Genomic DNA, 17,004 nt, shown 5'->3' on the forward strand with positions numbered 1-17,004 from the left:
GCTTCTGCTTCTGCACATGCTCGCGCTCCGCGGGCAGCCCAACGAGCATGTGAGAAGGGCCTGCACATACCCACCAGGAAGGAGAAGCTGCTGCCTCTTACCGGTGCTGTACTGCTCGCTCAGCTCTAGTGAGGCTCGGCTTCCCTGAAACTCACAGGAGCAGGATGGGAAGCGAGGGACAGGGAAGAGATCAGTTGCGGGAGCTGAGCTGTGAGGGAACGGAGCAGATCTGAGAAGTTGCAGGGAATAGAAGAGAAAGATTATAAAAAGATGTATAGGCTTTAAAATCTGGATCTCTATTTCCAAAACTGGAACCGAAAACATCGAGAGCGATAGAAAAAGTATAATTAGATTCAAGCCCCAATGCGGCAAGCTGAGCTGTTCGGGAGGATCCCTGAGCTCTTATGGATCAGGACCGTGCTAACTATCTCCTTGTGCCTGAACAGTCCCCGCCCCATTAATGCGACTAATTGTTTTGTTTGCAGTATTGTTGTAAGACTTTCCTTTGCACACCCCACACAGTAAGAAAAATATTTTGCTGCAAAAACGAACTCAGCCAGTAAAGAACGCTACATAATACAGCAGCATCTCACTGTTGAGTGATTTTCAGGTTTTCAGATTTTTTTTTCTTATTTTCATTTTTGCAAGTGTTGGATTTTTTAGGCTTATTTTTCTTGTTATAATGATACCTCTTTTGATGTCAAATTTGCCACCTACTGCAAATGTTTATTATTATTTTTTTACTTGAAGACACATATGGACAATTCCTTTTCAATCCCATACCACCCATGTTCATGACACAGAAATATTTTTCTTGACTATTTCCTTTTGTACACATTTGTGGTATCAAATAGCAATAGCTTCAAGCCCTAGTTAGTTCATAGTAATATAGTGTAATGGTTATCATCTTGACCAACACAGTTGCTTGAACCAGGAACTTCTGGAGCTGAAAGCTTAAGTGTTTACAACTTAAGCTGAAGAAGCAGTCTTTAGTGCTGGGGAATTTAACAGCCTTACATCCTCTGTGACTCAAGGACATGTAACACACATTGAGCAGTGGATTATTATTTGCATTACTATAGTGGCTAGGAGCCCTAGTCAAGGACCCCTTTGTGCTAGGCACTGTACAAACAGAACAAAAAACAGCCCCTGCCACAAAGAGTTTGCAGTCTCTAAGACAAGAGACAACAAATTAATACAGCTAGAGGGGAATACAAGGGAACCATGAAACAATATTGAACAGAACTACAGCTAATCAGAAAGGGAGAAGGCAGTGCTAATAACATATATCAGAGGCGTAACCGTGTTAGTCTGGATCCACAAAACCAAGGAGTCCGGTGGCACCTTAAAGACTAACAGATTTATTTGGGCATCAGCTTTCGTGGGTAAAAAATCCCACTTCTTCAGATGCATGGAGTGAAAATTACAGATGCAGGCATAAATATACTGACACATGAAGAGAAGGGAGTTACCTTACAAGTGGAAAACCAGTGTTAATAAGGCCAATTCAGTCAGAGTGGATGTGGTCCACTCCCAATAATTGATGAGGAGGTGTCAATACCAGGAATGGGGAAATTGCTTTTGTAGTGAGCCAGCTACTCCCAGTACCTATTCAAGACCAAATTAATCGTGTTAAATTTGCAAATGACATATGATTCTAATAACATATGAATCTCATTGTTAAAATATAATTCCAAAAGTGGCTGAGATTGGAAAAGGTGCCTCCTCCAAGCAGCAGCAAATCATACCTCCAAGAAGCAAGACGGTTTTTCAATTGGGAAAGCAGAAATTGCAAATCATTATTGTTTACTGGTTTTCCCAACAAAATAGAATTTTGTATTTTAGATACAATTATAGATAGGGTGTGCCTTTCATCTCCTAAGGACATGCTCCAGTTTTATGGAATGTTTCTCTAAAGCAGATGGTGAAGACATGAGGAAAACTAAAAATATGTGAAACTTGAGACTGAAATTCTGGGGTTTATTCTAATGTGTGTGTGTGTCTTGGTACAGCACCTGTAAAATAGCCAGAGATTTCTCTTTTTATTACTGTTGCTGCCCACTTATGTAAAGCTATTTGGTTTAATGTTTCATTTGGTTGACTTGCTTAATGCGATGTTAGATTTGGTTATTTTGATCCACCCAATTTATTTTTAGTGCTAAATTCTTTATAAACTTATATATATTTACATAAACATTAATACTTTTGAGATAATTAAGTTCTCAACCTTTAATCCAGCTACCATAAAGTTTCAGTTTTCAAAGCCAGTCCTCTCTCGTCTCAACTTCATTCTTTTACACATCTTTTAGCATCTAGCCAGGCCCTTTCCTGGGCTTCACCAATGAATGTTTAGATGGTACAGCCAGTGATGCAATGGTGAGTGACAGGTGCCACTTAATAAACCCGTCTCTCCAGGAGAAGCTCCAACGGCTTCAGGCAGAGGAGTGCCTATGGGTTGAGTAGTAGAACACCTGGGGGAAGGAAATGTCCCCAGAAAAGCAGACGAGCCTGAATTTTGTTGGCCAATGGTATCCACTCTATTGGGACCATACCCATCCAAAGAAAAGGCGCAGCTGCGGATGCAATAAGGTGGGTGCTTTCTTCAACTCAGAGCAGTGTTCCGGCTAGAAACTGCAGCAGGCCTTGTCCTTCATCTTGCAATTGGAATTCTATAATTCTTGCCGAGAGAGAAGGTGGAGGGCCTATAGCAACCCCTTCCTTCTTTGTTTTGTCTAGGCGTATGCAGCGGGGGTCCGTGTTCAATGGTTGCTCATTTAGGTGGAGAAGGACCCAGGTGTTCGGCTGTGGCTCAGATCTACAACCAGCCCTATTTAGGGGCAGCCTGCTTGCCCCAATCTGGGGAAGACACGAGGAATGGTGAGTTAAAAAAGCTCCCTTCCAACTTCTTTCCAGGCTCTAAACTAATCAGTCCTTGCAGACTAGAACTGGAAGATTCTGAACTTCAGAAAACAGCCATAACTGATAGAGAACTACATCAATTGGCCATTGATATTGCAGCCCTCAGTGAGACAAGGCTTTCAGAAATTGAATCAGAGAAATTATCACTTCTATTCATCTGGGAAACCTGACAATGAACCAAGGATACATGATGTTAGATGTGCTGTCAAGAAGTCTGTCCTCAGTGCATGTGTCCCTCCTCACCTATCAATGAGAGGATCGTGCAGCTGGATACAAACACAAACTCAAGAACCTGTCTCTTCTGTCCATTTATGGCCCAACACTTGATTATTCCAAATAGCAAAAAGATTAGTTTTATTCTCAGCTGGAACAAATAATTAAGAATGTTTTTTCTGGGGACAGACTCACCCCCATGGGTAAGGATTGGGAGCACAGGGGACACATCATTAGTCAATACGGCACAGATAGCCTCAACAAAAATGGCCAGCTGTCCTTGAGCTTTGTGCCTCTTGTGAGCGGATAGTCTTGAACACCTATTTTGCTGGCAGGTGGCAGCAGCCGCAGAAAGGTCACATAGAGGCACCCTCACTCAGCACATTGGCATCAGCTTGACCTCATCCTGAGCCGTCGCAGAAACATTTGCCAAGTATTGCATGTTTGATCAATGCATAGTGCTGATCGTGACAAGGCTCATGCTCTTTTTGGGGCCAAGCTCCAACTGCATCTTAAAAAGATCTGTTATGCAAAGCGAAAAGGTAAACCTTGCCTCAACATCACTAACATGAAGGATTCTGATACTTGTGCAAAGTTTCAATCTGCGCACAAGCTTGTTTTTGAAAATGATCCACCTGATTCCCCTGATTTTGACATCTTGTGGGAAACTGTTAAGAATAAGACAGCGGCTACTGCCAAGGATGTCTTTGGCACAACAAAGAAAAAATATCTTGATTGGTTTGCAACATCTGAACATCTGCTGCTCCCACTTATAGAAAAGAAAAAGCAAATTCACCTAACTTTACTTCAACAACCACCTAAGACCAGAACTCTCAAGTTTAAAGAGGCTAAGGCTGCGGTTCAGAAAACCACCAAAGAAAGTGCCCAGAAGTATTGGCAAGACCTGTGCAGAAAGATTCAGATCTGCTTTGAAATAGGGGACCATTGTGCTACCTATAATGGAATTAAAGATGCCCTTGGTTCATCCTGTAAAAAGACCGCAAACCTGAAAGCGAAAGATGGTACCATATTAACTGACAGGCAAAAATTACTTGACTGATGGACTGAGCATTACAAAGACCTCTACTCAAAGGATGTCATTATCTGTGACACTGCCTTAGGGCAAATTTACATGTACACTGCTACATTGGCTCAGCTGCACTGATGTAGCTGTGCATCTGGTGAAGATGCAGTATGCCGACAGGAGAGCATCTCCCGCCGACATAGTGGTGGTGTGGACAGCACAAAACTTGTCGCTCGACGGTGTGTGTGTGTGTGAGAGAGAGAGAGAGTGTTTCACATCCCTCGACGTAAGTTATGATGACTTAGGCTGGAGTGTAGACTTGCCCTTAGTTGCCATTCCCCAGTCTAGGCCTGGCACCTTGATGACGCTTTCACCAAAGCAATAATCACCAGCTTCCCACAATGTAGGAGCTGGACCAAATACCAACTCTTGAAAGTGTAGAGAAGGCTATCAAAGAGATTACGCCTGGGAAAGTAACAGGCACGATCAGATCCCCTGCTGCCTTTAGGAGCTCCGGAGGTAGGAAGCTTGCAAGTCACATCTATGCGCTTCTCTGCGCCTGTTAGGAAGAAAGCCATATACCCCAGGATCTGAAAGATGCAGAGATAATTACTCTTGTGATGCTGGGCCAAAAAGGTTTAAGCAACTTGCAGGCTAATTGACCCTGATTCAACCTTTAGTGACATATTAGTAGATGTTTTGTGTGTTTACATGTATATTGTTAAGAGGTTAACAATGTAACCAAACAGTTCCTGTCTATAGCTGTATTCTGTTAATTCAGAGATCAAAAGCAGATGTTAACATTTAAATGTACTGATATCATTGTCTTAATTTCTCTTTGAAGTGTACAGCAAATCACCTGCATATTGTGGGAGATACGCGATTGTCTTATGTTAATCCATGTAGCTAATTACCAGTGATGCCAGGAAATAGGTTACTTCAAAAGCCTACTGTTCACCCAAGGACTGGTGCTGTCAAGAGGCTGCAAACATCTCTATAAAAACCTCATATGACTTGATTCTTTCATTTCAGATCTGCTTAAGCTTTATTTGGGGGAAATTTGAGTCATAAGACAGATTTCCAGTCCCATCTGGAGTTTCTATTTCAGATGGGAAAATTCAATATCTTCCATTGTTTGTAGTGATATTGATCCCAGGATGTGAGATACAAGGCAGGTGAGATAATATCTTTTATTGCAGCAACTTCATTTAGACACCATTAAGATGTCTGTCTTCTTTTTGTTTAATGAAGCAAATAAGTTCTGATGATAAATAAGAAGATTCAGCCAATCCCTCATTAACTCAATATGCTAGGTCTTCACATGACACTACATCAGCCATCTCCATGCATCAGTCTTAGATTTCCACTTCCTCAAAACCACTCTCGCAGAACTTGATCTTGCAGGGTGCTGAGAAACTGCATTCGGACTGACTTAAATGGGACCAAGCCTTAGCCAGCAATGGTTATGTTTTTAGCTGCATTTTTAAGGGTGGAAAAAAGTATTAAGTAAGAACAACTAGACAAAGATGTTCGTTTATACTCCTATATTTTACGTATTACCATAATACACCTCTGACCAGAATACCTTAATTCTGTGATATGTCCATTAATAATAATTGGGATATCTCCTTATCTATCACCCATCTAGAAAATAGCATCATCCCTCAACCCACATGTATTCCAGAGTCCAATCATTTATTTGCATTATTTTGAACTACATCAATTTCATTTTTAGACTTGGGTTACCTTCAAGTAACAGCTAAGATCCTGGACATTTTTTTCACTGAACGTTTTATTAAATTCATCATCTGATCTTGTTCTAAGAGACTGATAGGCTGTCTAACTTTGGCAATGATTATTCCAGTATCATAGAGTAAGCCTGTGCTCCCAGTCAGGGCATTAGACATGAATTGTGTTGCTGGAGAAAACTGTAGTGCCTTTTCTGCAGTTCTGACAAGGCAGATTTTTAATCAATATGTGAAACATTACTAGCAAAATAAAATCAATCATGTTGAAGATGGGTATCACTATTAAGATTTAAGAAATGAGTACAAGTGTTGAAATTATACTTATATCAGTACTCCACAAGTCAGTATACTCAGTTTACCATTTGAACCACTCAACATACATTTGTTCAAAATAAACATGATGAAAAAATGAACCTCATGGAACTTTTATTGCACAACTGACACTAATCTTGCATGATAACATTATGATTTGTTCTGCCAACAAGAACCATTCCAAAGGAGATTTAGGGGAACAGGAATGACCAAAAGTTATAAACCACAAGTAATTATCTTTGGCTGAGGATTTTACAAGTCTCTAAAGCCCCAGGGATCCCAGTTAGGATTTCTGTGTTCAGTGTATACACAATCAATTTAAAATAACACTAATGAAAACAGATGGTTATCACATTCAAATATTAAATGTTTGCTTCAAGGAGGCATTTGATTTAAGCAGCAACAATGTTTTCTGCCATTATTTAGTCAAAGATGGCCCCATGAGCCACATTAACAGCACAGACTTTGAGACCACCAAAGATGAATATTAGCTTTTGTTTACAAAAGAAAGTTTCTAGTAAATACAGCCTTAAAAATATAAGCCAATGCAAGTTAATTATAAGGGCTTAAAGGAACAAGTAGCTAGACTATTTCTGCAGTAGGAGGGTGAGGAGGACCAAAACATCTCCCACTCCACAGACACCCACCATACATAATGTGAGTCATTTATGTTTAGAGTAGATTCCAGAGAGTCTTCCCACTAACTCTCCCGAAAGTGTTTAGCCTGGCCTTGTGCACGCAGCTGTGATCCTGGTGGATCTGCTATGTCTGTGGAGTGGGAATGTGGTGAAATGCTGTTTTGCAGTCCCTCCCTCCAAAAAAAATATTAAGGTTAGCTTTGCTTGTTAAAATTTTCAGCCCTCTCTGCAGGGGCGTAGCCAGGTGGAGGGAACAGGGGGAGTGGAAAAAAAAAAAAAAAGGTGCCACCGGCTGCAGTGCTTTTACTGACGGGGTGGCGCTCCGGGTCAAACATTGGGAAAAATTCTAATAAGTAACCTGTTAGACTGAGGAATAGTCTCCCAGAAGAAACAAGGAGAACTAAGTAAGACATTTATAAATAGTGTGATACGTTCTTTCAACACCAGTGTCCCCACCGTTAACATCAACTTTGCCAAATAGTAGCAGAATTGTGGACCCCTACAGAACAATTTCCCAGTGGAGGAGAAATCAATGACATGGAGTCTGGGTATATTCCAAATGTAACTTGCTTTATTTGCGTCTGCACACTAGTCTTGTAACAGGTAATTACAAACAGCATGCAGGCAATCAATCTCTTCTTCCAGAAATCTCAGCCCAACCTCACTCAGCTTCCCAAGAAGCTAGTCTATCTCAGGAAATGCCTCCACCCTATAAAGAATAAAGCAGAGTGAACTCTCCATTGTCTGCTACAGCATCCCTCAAAGGACTACTGCACTGCAACTACAGTACTTATTCAAAGACTCACCCGTTTACATAAGAAACATTTCTTACACAGCACCACCTAGTGACTGCTACCATAACATGATGCAAGCATATGCAACATTATGATGTAGCACCACAGCAAGTGGACTAAAACTAGTGGTTCCCCCCCATTTTTTTTTAAATCAAAAAGTTATTAAAAACTCATTCCTTCAAAATTGTATGCTATTTAACTGGACCCTTGCACATATAGTATGAAGTTAATAAAATATTTCCATTTTACATTACAGCATGCTATTGTGTATATCAGGGATCGGCAACCTTTGGCACACGGCTCGCCAGGGTAAGCGCCCTGGCGGGCCGAGCCGGTTTGTTTACCTGCCACGTCCGCAAGTTCGGCCGATTGCAGCTCCCACCGGCTACGGTTTGCCACTCCAGGCCAATGGGGGCTGCGAGAAGCGGCAGCCAGCACATCCCTCGGCCTGTGCTGTTCCCCACCACCCTCATTGGCCTGGAGCGGCGAACCGCAGCCAGTGGGAGCCGCAATCGGCTGAACCTGTGGACGCGGCAGGTAAACAAACCGGCCCGGCCCGCCAGGGGGCTTATCCTGGCGAGCCGCGTGCCAAAGATTGCCGATCCCTGTTCTAGATGCTTAAGCTTTTTGAGATCAGGCCTCTCGCTTAGATGCCTAAATAAAGATTTAGAGTTTAGACACCCATTTTTTAAAATCTTACCTACTGTAATTTAAGGAGGGAATGTAGAATTGGACAGTAAGAAGACTCATTAAAAAAAGGGGGAGAAATGGAACTAGTTATTCTGAAATTCAGAGGTAGTTTCTTTTAAAGTGTCTTTAATAAGAAAAATAAGGGAAGATTGACAATTAGGAAGTAAGAACTTCCTAAACGTAAAATTTTTATAAGGAACAGGTAAGGGAATATAAACCAGTGTGTCCAAAGAACACACATCCAGGATTATGCTCATTAGCCAATAGCCTAACTGAACCATAGATTATTTTTTAAAAAGTCCTGGAGAACAAAGGATTTTTCAAAAGACTGAAGAGGAAGTGGTGTCAATCTGCTAAGGAGAGAAAGTGATCCTAGAAGTTACCCTTCACAAAGTTTTACCTCAATCCCTCAAAGTAACCTGAAACATACTTAAAACATGATAAAAATCTGAATTTCTAGTCGATTAGAGTCAAAAATACTAAGTAGATTAACTTCCTTAAGAACAAGTCTTCCCAGACATGATTGCTTTTTTATTTAAGAGAATGTGTGGTAGCAACACAGATTTCACTTATTTTGCTTTTAGTAGAGTATGTGGTAGATCTCATGACATTTGACTCAAAATTAAATCAAATTGATTAGGATGCAATTACCACATGGATTGAAGACGGCTGAAGGACTGTAAATAAAAGGTAATAACAGGCAGTTCAAGTCCCCCCCTCTGCCTGAGGAGAAGGGATTTGAACAGGAATTGCCACCGCTCAGGTGAGTGCTTTAACTACTAGACTGTAGAGTGATTCTCACTCTCTATAGCCTAGTGACTATTTAATTATTAAATGATTTAATTGAAATAGAACAACTTCAATAGGAAAGACAGAGGGACCCACATCAGAATATCCCACAATCCAGTAATTAAAGCACCACAGATCCCAGTTTAAATTCCTTTTCTCATCAGCAAAGTACCTTTATGGATCTGGGCCCTACTAGCTGAAGTTACAGTGGCTAACTAGAAGAACTCTGCACTCCTATGCAAAAGATTAAAAACTGTCCTTCATATTAGTATCAGGAAGGAGAAATTAAAGAGAACTAGAACGGTTAGAAAATATGAGCAGAAAAGTTTATCAGACTTGGAGGATAAAATACAAGCTAGTACTTCTGAAGAAAAATAATCCAGAAGTCATTCAAGCAGCAGGAGAAACCTGGAAAGAGGGAAGCTAAAAAAAGCCAGGAGCGATTTCAAACATAACTACCTGTTCACAATGCAATTTAGAAAGAAAGGCAATGCAATTTTGGGGACCTTGACTAAGACCAAATGGAGCCATATTTTTGCTTTGGCCAGGACTGGATGAAACTGGGACATGCACAGGAGCAAGTGGGCAGAAGGGTAATCTAGGCCTTAATGCAGATGTTATTTGGAAAAATATCCTCACTGTCCAATAAAAGAGGAACATTGTTTACTTTCTTTACACCAGCAACGTTTCTCTTCCTCCACCCAACCACATTTCTTTCAATACTCTTTGACTTCCTGTTTCTTGCATAAGACTGATATTCCCTGTCCTCCCATACAAAACATTAAAGTCAGACAAGAGTTGAGCAATGATAATGTGGTCTTTTATTCAAGTCCAATTAAAAAATAATAATAAATCTTTAAATGCAGACCCTGTTAATTTAGGTCTCCTATGCCTCTCCCTTTTCCAGCGGTGCTGTCTTTCTTAGTTGCCGGGGGGGGGGAGAGGGGGGGAAAGAGGTGCTCGACCCCTGCTCTGCCTCAGGCCCCACCCCATGCTTCCCCCAAGCCCCCACCTTTTTGTCCCCCACTCCTACTCCTCCCTTCAAGCATCTCCTGTACACCCCTGAACAACTGATCATGGTGGGCAGGAGGCGCCTAGAGGGAGGGGGAGGCACTGGTTGTTGGGGCCTGCCGGCAGGTGGGAAGCACAGGGATGGGGGCTGGGGGGAGAGAAGAGAAGCTGATTGGGGGTGCTGCTGGTAGGTGCAGCGCACCCACTATTTTTTTTCCCCCCCATGGGTGCTCCAGCTCCGAAGCACCCACGGTGTCTGTGCCTATATCATTTTCCAAGCTCATATAGTGCATTTCCAACATATTTATTTCTCAGTGGTGTAAATAATCCTTGTAGTCTTTGTAATTTAGCTTTGAATTCCTCCAATCCCCTAATCATTTCAGTGTGAGATCAGCAAGATAAACAGATGGAAGAATTTGGCAAGTTTTACCTAATTCAGTATGGAAAGAAGTTTAGTTAGAAGACTACCTGTCTTTTGTTCTATTAAAAAAAATTAAGTGTTTGTGTCAAGGGAATCAAGATAGACTTTCATGCAACAAATTTAAATAACCACTGTCATGAACAAATATAGACCACTTTTAAATTTGTTATCCAAATATTTAATAACTTTTAGTTTGTAAACATACAAAAATATGCATGGTATAGAAATCTGTATTAAAATGGAAAGTAATATTAAAGACAAGATGGGATTCCTTATTCTGGTACAAATCTGGTTCCACAGACAAAATAGTAAAAAGTTGCTTTTGTCTAACTTGCCAGTATCACTATTCCACATAATTCAATTTCTAAAACAATTTTAATTGAGTATTTAATTGCTCCATTGTTTAATGCTGTAATTTTTACAGATGACTGAATAAAACATCTGGAATTTGCCTCAATAGCCAACTTTCAGTCACCATCTATTTAAAACAATATAAATCAAAAAGGTGTTCATTGAGATTTATCAGAACAGTCATACCAAACACAGGCTTCTGGGGTTCTTCCAGCAAGTTTCAATACCCTGGCATGCAGGGACATTTCACAAAGTATTCATTAATGTTTCTGGCATTATGGTCTCAGGTTGCCATAATGTGACAGTTTTAGACTCAGACTTTAAGGTCAGAAGGAACAATCATGATCATCTAGTCTGACCTGCACATTGCAGGACATAGAACTTCATCCACCCACTCCTGAAATATAACCTCTAAACTCTGGCTGAGTTACTGAAGTCCTTAAATCATGGTTTAAAGACTTCAAGTTATAAAGAATTCACTATTTAGACTAGTTTAAACCTGCAAGTGACCCATGGCCCATGCTGCAGAGAGTGAAAAAACCACAGGGTCTGTGTCAATCTGACCCAGGGAAAAATTCCTTTCCAACCCCAAATATGGCGATCAGTTGACCCTGCATTTGTAGGCAAGGCCCACCAGTCAGATACCTGGGAAAGAATTCTCTGTAATAACTCAGAGTCCTCCCCATCTAGTGTCCCAAATTCAGCTGTTGGGGATTTTTGCTACTGGCAGTTGCCGATGGGCCACATGCCATTGTGGGCAATCTCATCATCCCATCCCCTCCATAAACTTATCAAGCTCAGCCTTGAAGCCTGTTAGGTTTTTTGCTCCCACTGCTCCTCTTGGAAGGTTATTCCAGAGGCTACTCCTCTGATGGTTAGAAACCTTCACCTAATTTTGAGCCTAAAGTTGTTGGCCAGTTTATATCCATTTGTTCTTGTGTCAGCATTGGCTAAATAACTCTTCTCTCTCCCTGGTATTTATCCCTGCAATGTACATAGAGAGCAATCATATCTCCCCTCAGCCTTCTTTTGGTTAAGCTAAACAAGCCAATCTCTGAGTCTCCTCTCAAGGCAGGTTTTCCATTCCTCTGATCATCCTAGTAGCCCTTCTCTGCATCTGTTCCAATTTGAACTCATCTCTTTCTTAAACATGGGAGACCAGAATTGCACATGGTATTCCCAATGATGTCTCACCAGTGCCTTGTATAATGGTACTAACACTTCCCTGTCTCTCCTGGAAATAGGGTTACTGCAAATTGCTCCAACTGCACAGGTCTGCCATATTGTGAAGAGAGGTAAACAGAACGGGTAACCAAAACTCTCAATCTTCACTTGAAGAAGCTGCTATTAATGCTAGTTTAATGTTTCTGGACAAAAAGGCATCAATAACCAAAGTGTCTTTTCTCCACTCACGTTCCAATGTCAGCACAAACATTATCAGCTATACAAAGTCTGACTAGAGTTTGTAACAGCAATTTAAGTATCAAGTGTCACCTGTCTAAGAACAGTCCCCCAAACTCTTAAATGCAGTCACCTAAAAAAACAAAATAGGTTCCAATTACAAACACCAATTTAGGCTCTTCTAGAAATCCTTCGACTGACCATGTGATGAGACTCTCTGTACCATCTCCCATAAAAAGTGGACTTTGTAGTATGCCCAGGCTGAGACACCCAGGCTCTGGCAGAATGAGGAAGGGAGTACATTCTAGAGGCCATGCCCTCTCCCAGAGAATGTTCTGCAAGCAGCCTCCTCTCATTTTCAGATCAATCAAGTGCCACTTGTGCACACCTACTGATTTGAACTGCACAGACAGTCCCTCAAGTAAGGTTCCAGGTCCCAAACTATTTAGTTTTAAAGGTTAAACCCATCATCTTCCAGTTCATCTGGAATCCGGTGCAACTCCGAGTATTGGTGCTGTGCTCCCCGCATTATGCTCAAAGGAGCAGACACACTCTGCACAGCCTTGAGTTTGAATGGTTCCAGAGTGCACCCACAACACAGAGTGCATTTCAATCATATTGTCCTGAGGTGACAAAAGGCAGGGATCACGATAGCAAAAGCTGCATCAGAAAGAAGAGCTTGAACTCTTCTAGCTATATATATAGGCACTGCTACTTGATCTTCTAAAAGCAGCTCTTGTTACAACCACCTTCAATATTGTGAAACTAGGTCAAATGGTGGATGCAGCCCCTCTGTCAGTAGCACATAGATGACTGTTGCCAATTTTTTCCCCATTGCTTGCCTCAGCCTATTTTCATCTAGTCTCATCATCAAGACTAAGCCTGAGTCTGATAGCCCTCATCCATTCTGTTTTCATACAGGACTTATTTGCTCCACTGCACAAGCAAAGCATGATCTGATTTGAACACCAGCAGCATACTTATTATGTCAGAATATTTTGTTTTCAGTATGTCTAATTCTATTTAGTTGTAATCTTCCATTTTAAATTAATTATTCTGTTTATATGAAGACACTCAAAAATGGAAACCTGGATTATTCCGTATTTGAAGTTACCCTTATTCTTGATCACAGATGGCCATTAAGTCAGAATCTTACTGCTGACTGACAAGGACAACTGGTCTCTGGACAGACAGCAATGCAGTCCTGTGGACTCCTACCAGAGAAAGTACTGCAGCTAAGAGACTGTCAGACTCTTAATATTGTCGTAAGTGATGTGTTTAGCTCAGGTTGACCTTAAGTTTCCATTTCTTGACTTCAAATTTCCAGTTCAAAAGACCAAGTGATGCAACTGCATCAAGCTTCCAGTTTAATTAGGAAACAAAATCTGCTGATCAGAATAGTAATTAAATGGCACAAATTTAAAGTTGGATTTACTATAGAACATACATAAGCAACAAAATAATGTGCTATCAACTGTATCTATTCGCTTCAGAAGTATTTTTTGAACACACGTGCACTTTTTTAAAATTTAAACTTCCCTATAAATTCTGCTTAGTCAATGTTATTAGTTCTGTGCAGGGAAGTTTTTAGGTCTCTGTTACTAGAGATAGTTCCTGCAATACGAGATGGTAAATCCAGATTTATGGAAATATTTCAGTGATACTAATCTTACACTGAAGTAACAATCATTTATTAAATAGAATGATGGAAGATGTCTCCAATAATTAACAAAAGGGAGTAAATATTAGGCTTCCAACCTACTTGATATAACTGGAATTTATCAATTCGGTGACAACACTATTCTTCATGGCTAACAATATGTTTGCTGACTGTAATTTTATGTACTCTACATAGCTAATGATATAATTGATTCCATGTGCACATCAATGGCATGATTTTATAGAGAAAAGTGTAAACATGGGGTTTACACTTCTTCCAGTAGTTTCCTCAGTTAGCATTTTCATGGGTGTTTCCACATTGCAGAGTTTATATACAGTACGTAGCTTCCGCTGTTGAACAGTAGGAAAAGTCTGAGGTTGTGACATGTCCTTAGCTACGTAGCACAATATTCTGCCTGAATAGAGCTAAATACACTTTTACTCAGATTGCCACCTTGCAAGAGTTTGTTCTTTCATATATTTAGAAGAAAAGTTACATAAAAAAAGCTTTCAGTGTGATCCAAAAAAAAGGAAGCTATTGGAAAATATTCTGACAAGACCATGAGAATACATACCTTCCTTAAACATTGACACAATTACTTGTGCAAGATAGGAAGGCTTATTTGGATCAAGTAAAGTGTGTCTTTGAAGTATTTAAACTGTTTCAAGAACAGCTGCCATTTCCTTGAAATGTCTGAAGAAGTCCTGAAAAAGAAGAGGCAATATTAAACTGCACTTTAACAATTTGCATTGTAGTTAAAGCCATCAACTTCTTGTTGGAATTTTTTCCCTATGTTTACAAGTAGCACCCAAGATTGTAGTATCTGAAATATGAGAACTTTATTCCAGTTTGCTTTATGCATTAGTCAGCACTTTGTGTAAAGTCACTTTCACTATAGTCTAATGCCATATTTGGGTGGTTTTGTCTGATGCCTTTGGGAACAGGAGAGAAAAAATATGTTTTAAAAGTAGGAAAATGTGGTTGTAAGACCACAGAAATTGGCAGGAGTAGTACCTGAAAGTACTTTTATTCCCAGTTTGAAATAACCTAGATATTCAGTTTACAGTGTCCCTTTCACATAGCAATTGAACAGCAAGATATTAAATAGTTTCCAATCTACAGAACTGAGAGACTAGCGGATCTATATTCAGAAAAATCACCAGTCATCCCTTGCCTTTTTAATACATTTTTCACTAATGGGTTTATCAATCATTAGGCTTGTAGAAGTTTAGTTTCAAAACAAAGGGGGGTGTAATGACCCTTTAACATAATTGAACTCTGATAGCTAAACAAAAGCTCTCACCACCACCCCTAAGTTTGCAACTGTAAGCAAAGGAATTAAGGACCAGCAATCGTATGATTGGGGGGGGGGGGGGGGGGAAATAGTATAATTGGACTAGTGTGCAGGTATGCTGTGAACAGAAGATATAGCAATAGTAGAACACAGTGGGGCACCAGAGCTGGAACATTTTTGGGGGGAGAAAACCACCAGTATCATTACTGCTATTAAACCAAAATAAAGCCATCCTTTAATGGCTGTTACAGTAGGTCCACAAATGCCAGCAAAAAAAGGAGTGTACAATATTTTATGTGAAGAGCCAAGATTTTTGCGCTTTACAGGAACAAAATCAACTTGACTAGTCATTTAAGAACATTGTTTCAAGTATTACACCTGCCAATTTTTTGGCTTTACAGCCACATTTTTTTACTACTATGTTACTTGGTTGTTGTGTGAAAGACTCTCACCATCAAGCAAGAGAATATGACTGACTACCTGATTATATGGGAGACCACAGTGAAACCAACTACACATATGCTGTTGCCAAATACACAAAGTAAACAAACCAAGCAGACACCTTACCCCCTCGCCCCCCCCCTTGTTTTTTTTCCATTTATAGCATTAGTAACAAAAACCAACACATCCCCCTACCTCAGAGTGAAGTGCTATTTTTTAAATGGCATTGTTCCTAGTGATTTGTGCTATTTTTTTACTTTTATGAATGTAAGCCTGTAAAATGTAAGCTATATAATCACACTGAGCGGTCGCTCTGTTCAGCATTCGGAAGTCCCTTGCAGCAAGCTCAACCAAGTGGAAGTCTACTTTCACCTCTCCGTGTTTATTGCATGGGCAAGGGAGAGCAGCAGAAGAGACTTAATTAGCGGCTGCTGTCAGAAATGGTTCCAAAAGTTAGCGTAAGTTCAGCTATGATGATTCAAGTGATTTGGAGATCCATGTTTATTTTGAAGAAGCTAGAAGAGTTAAAAAATTTAATTTTATTTTTTTATAATTAAATGACAATTCCACTTCATGAGGAATATGTACAAGTCAGTTATGTTTAAATTTGGGACCATCTCACCAGATTAAACTCTCTTAAAGAGCAGCTAATCCTCTGCCTCTTTAAGTACCATAAAAGAACCCAGAAAACTCTTATTAGGCCCAAGACTAAAGAAATGCAAAACAATTTTTAAGGTTAAGGATTTATCATACACTAGGTCCTTACTCATTTGACCCTGGCCACTTTAGATGATCTCATAGAACCCTCCAAACTCCCAGCAACCTGGTTGCTGGCACTGACTATTGCTCTAAGCATTAAGGATTTTTTTTCTGAAAGTTTTGTTTTAGGCTTTAATTCAAATTTCAGTTTTTAAGGCTGGAGCAGTCCCACAGACCTCTTGAGCTTCAAACACACTCAGTGATTTCAGGAGAGGCAGCTGGGTAACAAACCAGACAGAACATCAAGTGAGTTAACATACTAAGAGATCTCGTAGTCTTTTGTTACAATTTTATTCATTGAAACGGGATGGTTTTGATAAGGGCAAAGCAATTTTAAACTTGGAATTCTCAAGTGAGAGTTCTTATTAAATTAACAATGTTTGGCTTCAGTTGCTTAAGCAAACAGATTTTTAATCTGAACCATATGTAGACATCTTATCTTTCCATTACCACATATGTAATTAAATGTCACAGAAATGTGCTGTCCTACATGTAAACATTTGCATTTCTATTTAGAAAGCAGAGTTGTATGCAATTCT

At 40.1% G+C, this 17,004-nt stretch overlaps 1 protein-coding gene across 2 annotated transcripts in view; it reads right to left on the reverse strand.

Moving 5' to 3' along the window:
• Window positions 1-17,004, reverse strand: part of COMMD6 (COMM domain containing 6) — a 105,306-nt gene that overhangs the window by 83,366 nt on the left and 4,936 nt on the right. Inside the window, exon 7 of one of the 2 annotated variants that reach the window (XR_003370268.1) lies at window positions 14,546-14,675. Coding sequence is in view for 1 of the 2 variants with exons in the window: in XM_024207023.2 (XP_024062791.1) it covers window positions 14,625-14,675 (51 nt within the window). In the remaining variant the exon portion in view is untranslated. Of the gene's footprint in view, window positions 1-13,317; window positions 14,676-17,004 lie in introns of those variants that run through there. The other variant, XM_024207023.2, reaches the window with a different exon arrangement.

Source organism: Terrapene carolina, unplaced genomic scaffold (genome assembly GCF_002925995.2).
Source record: "Terrapene carolina triunguis isolate 2854851 unplaced genomic scaffold, T_m_triunguis-2.0 Scaffold21, whole genome shotgun sequence".
NCBI lineage: Eukaryota > Metazoa > Chordata > Testudines > Emydidae > Terrapene > Terrapene triunguis.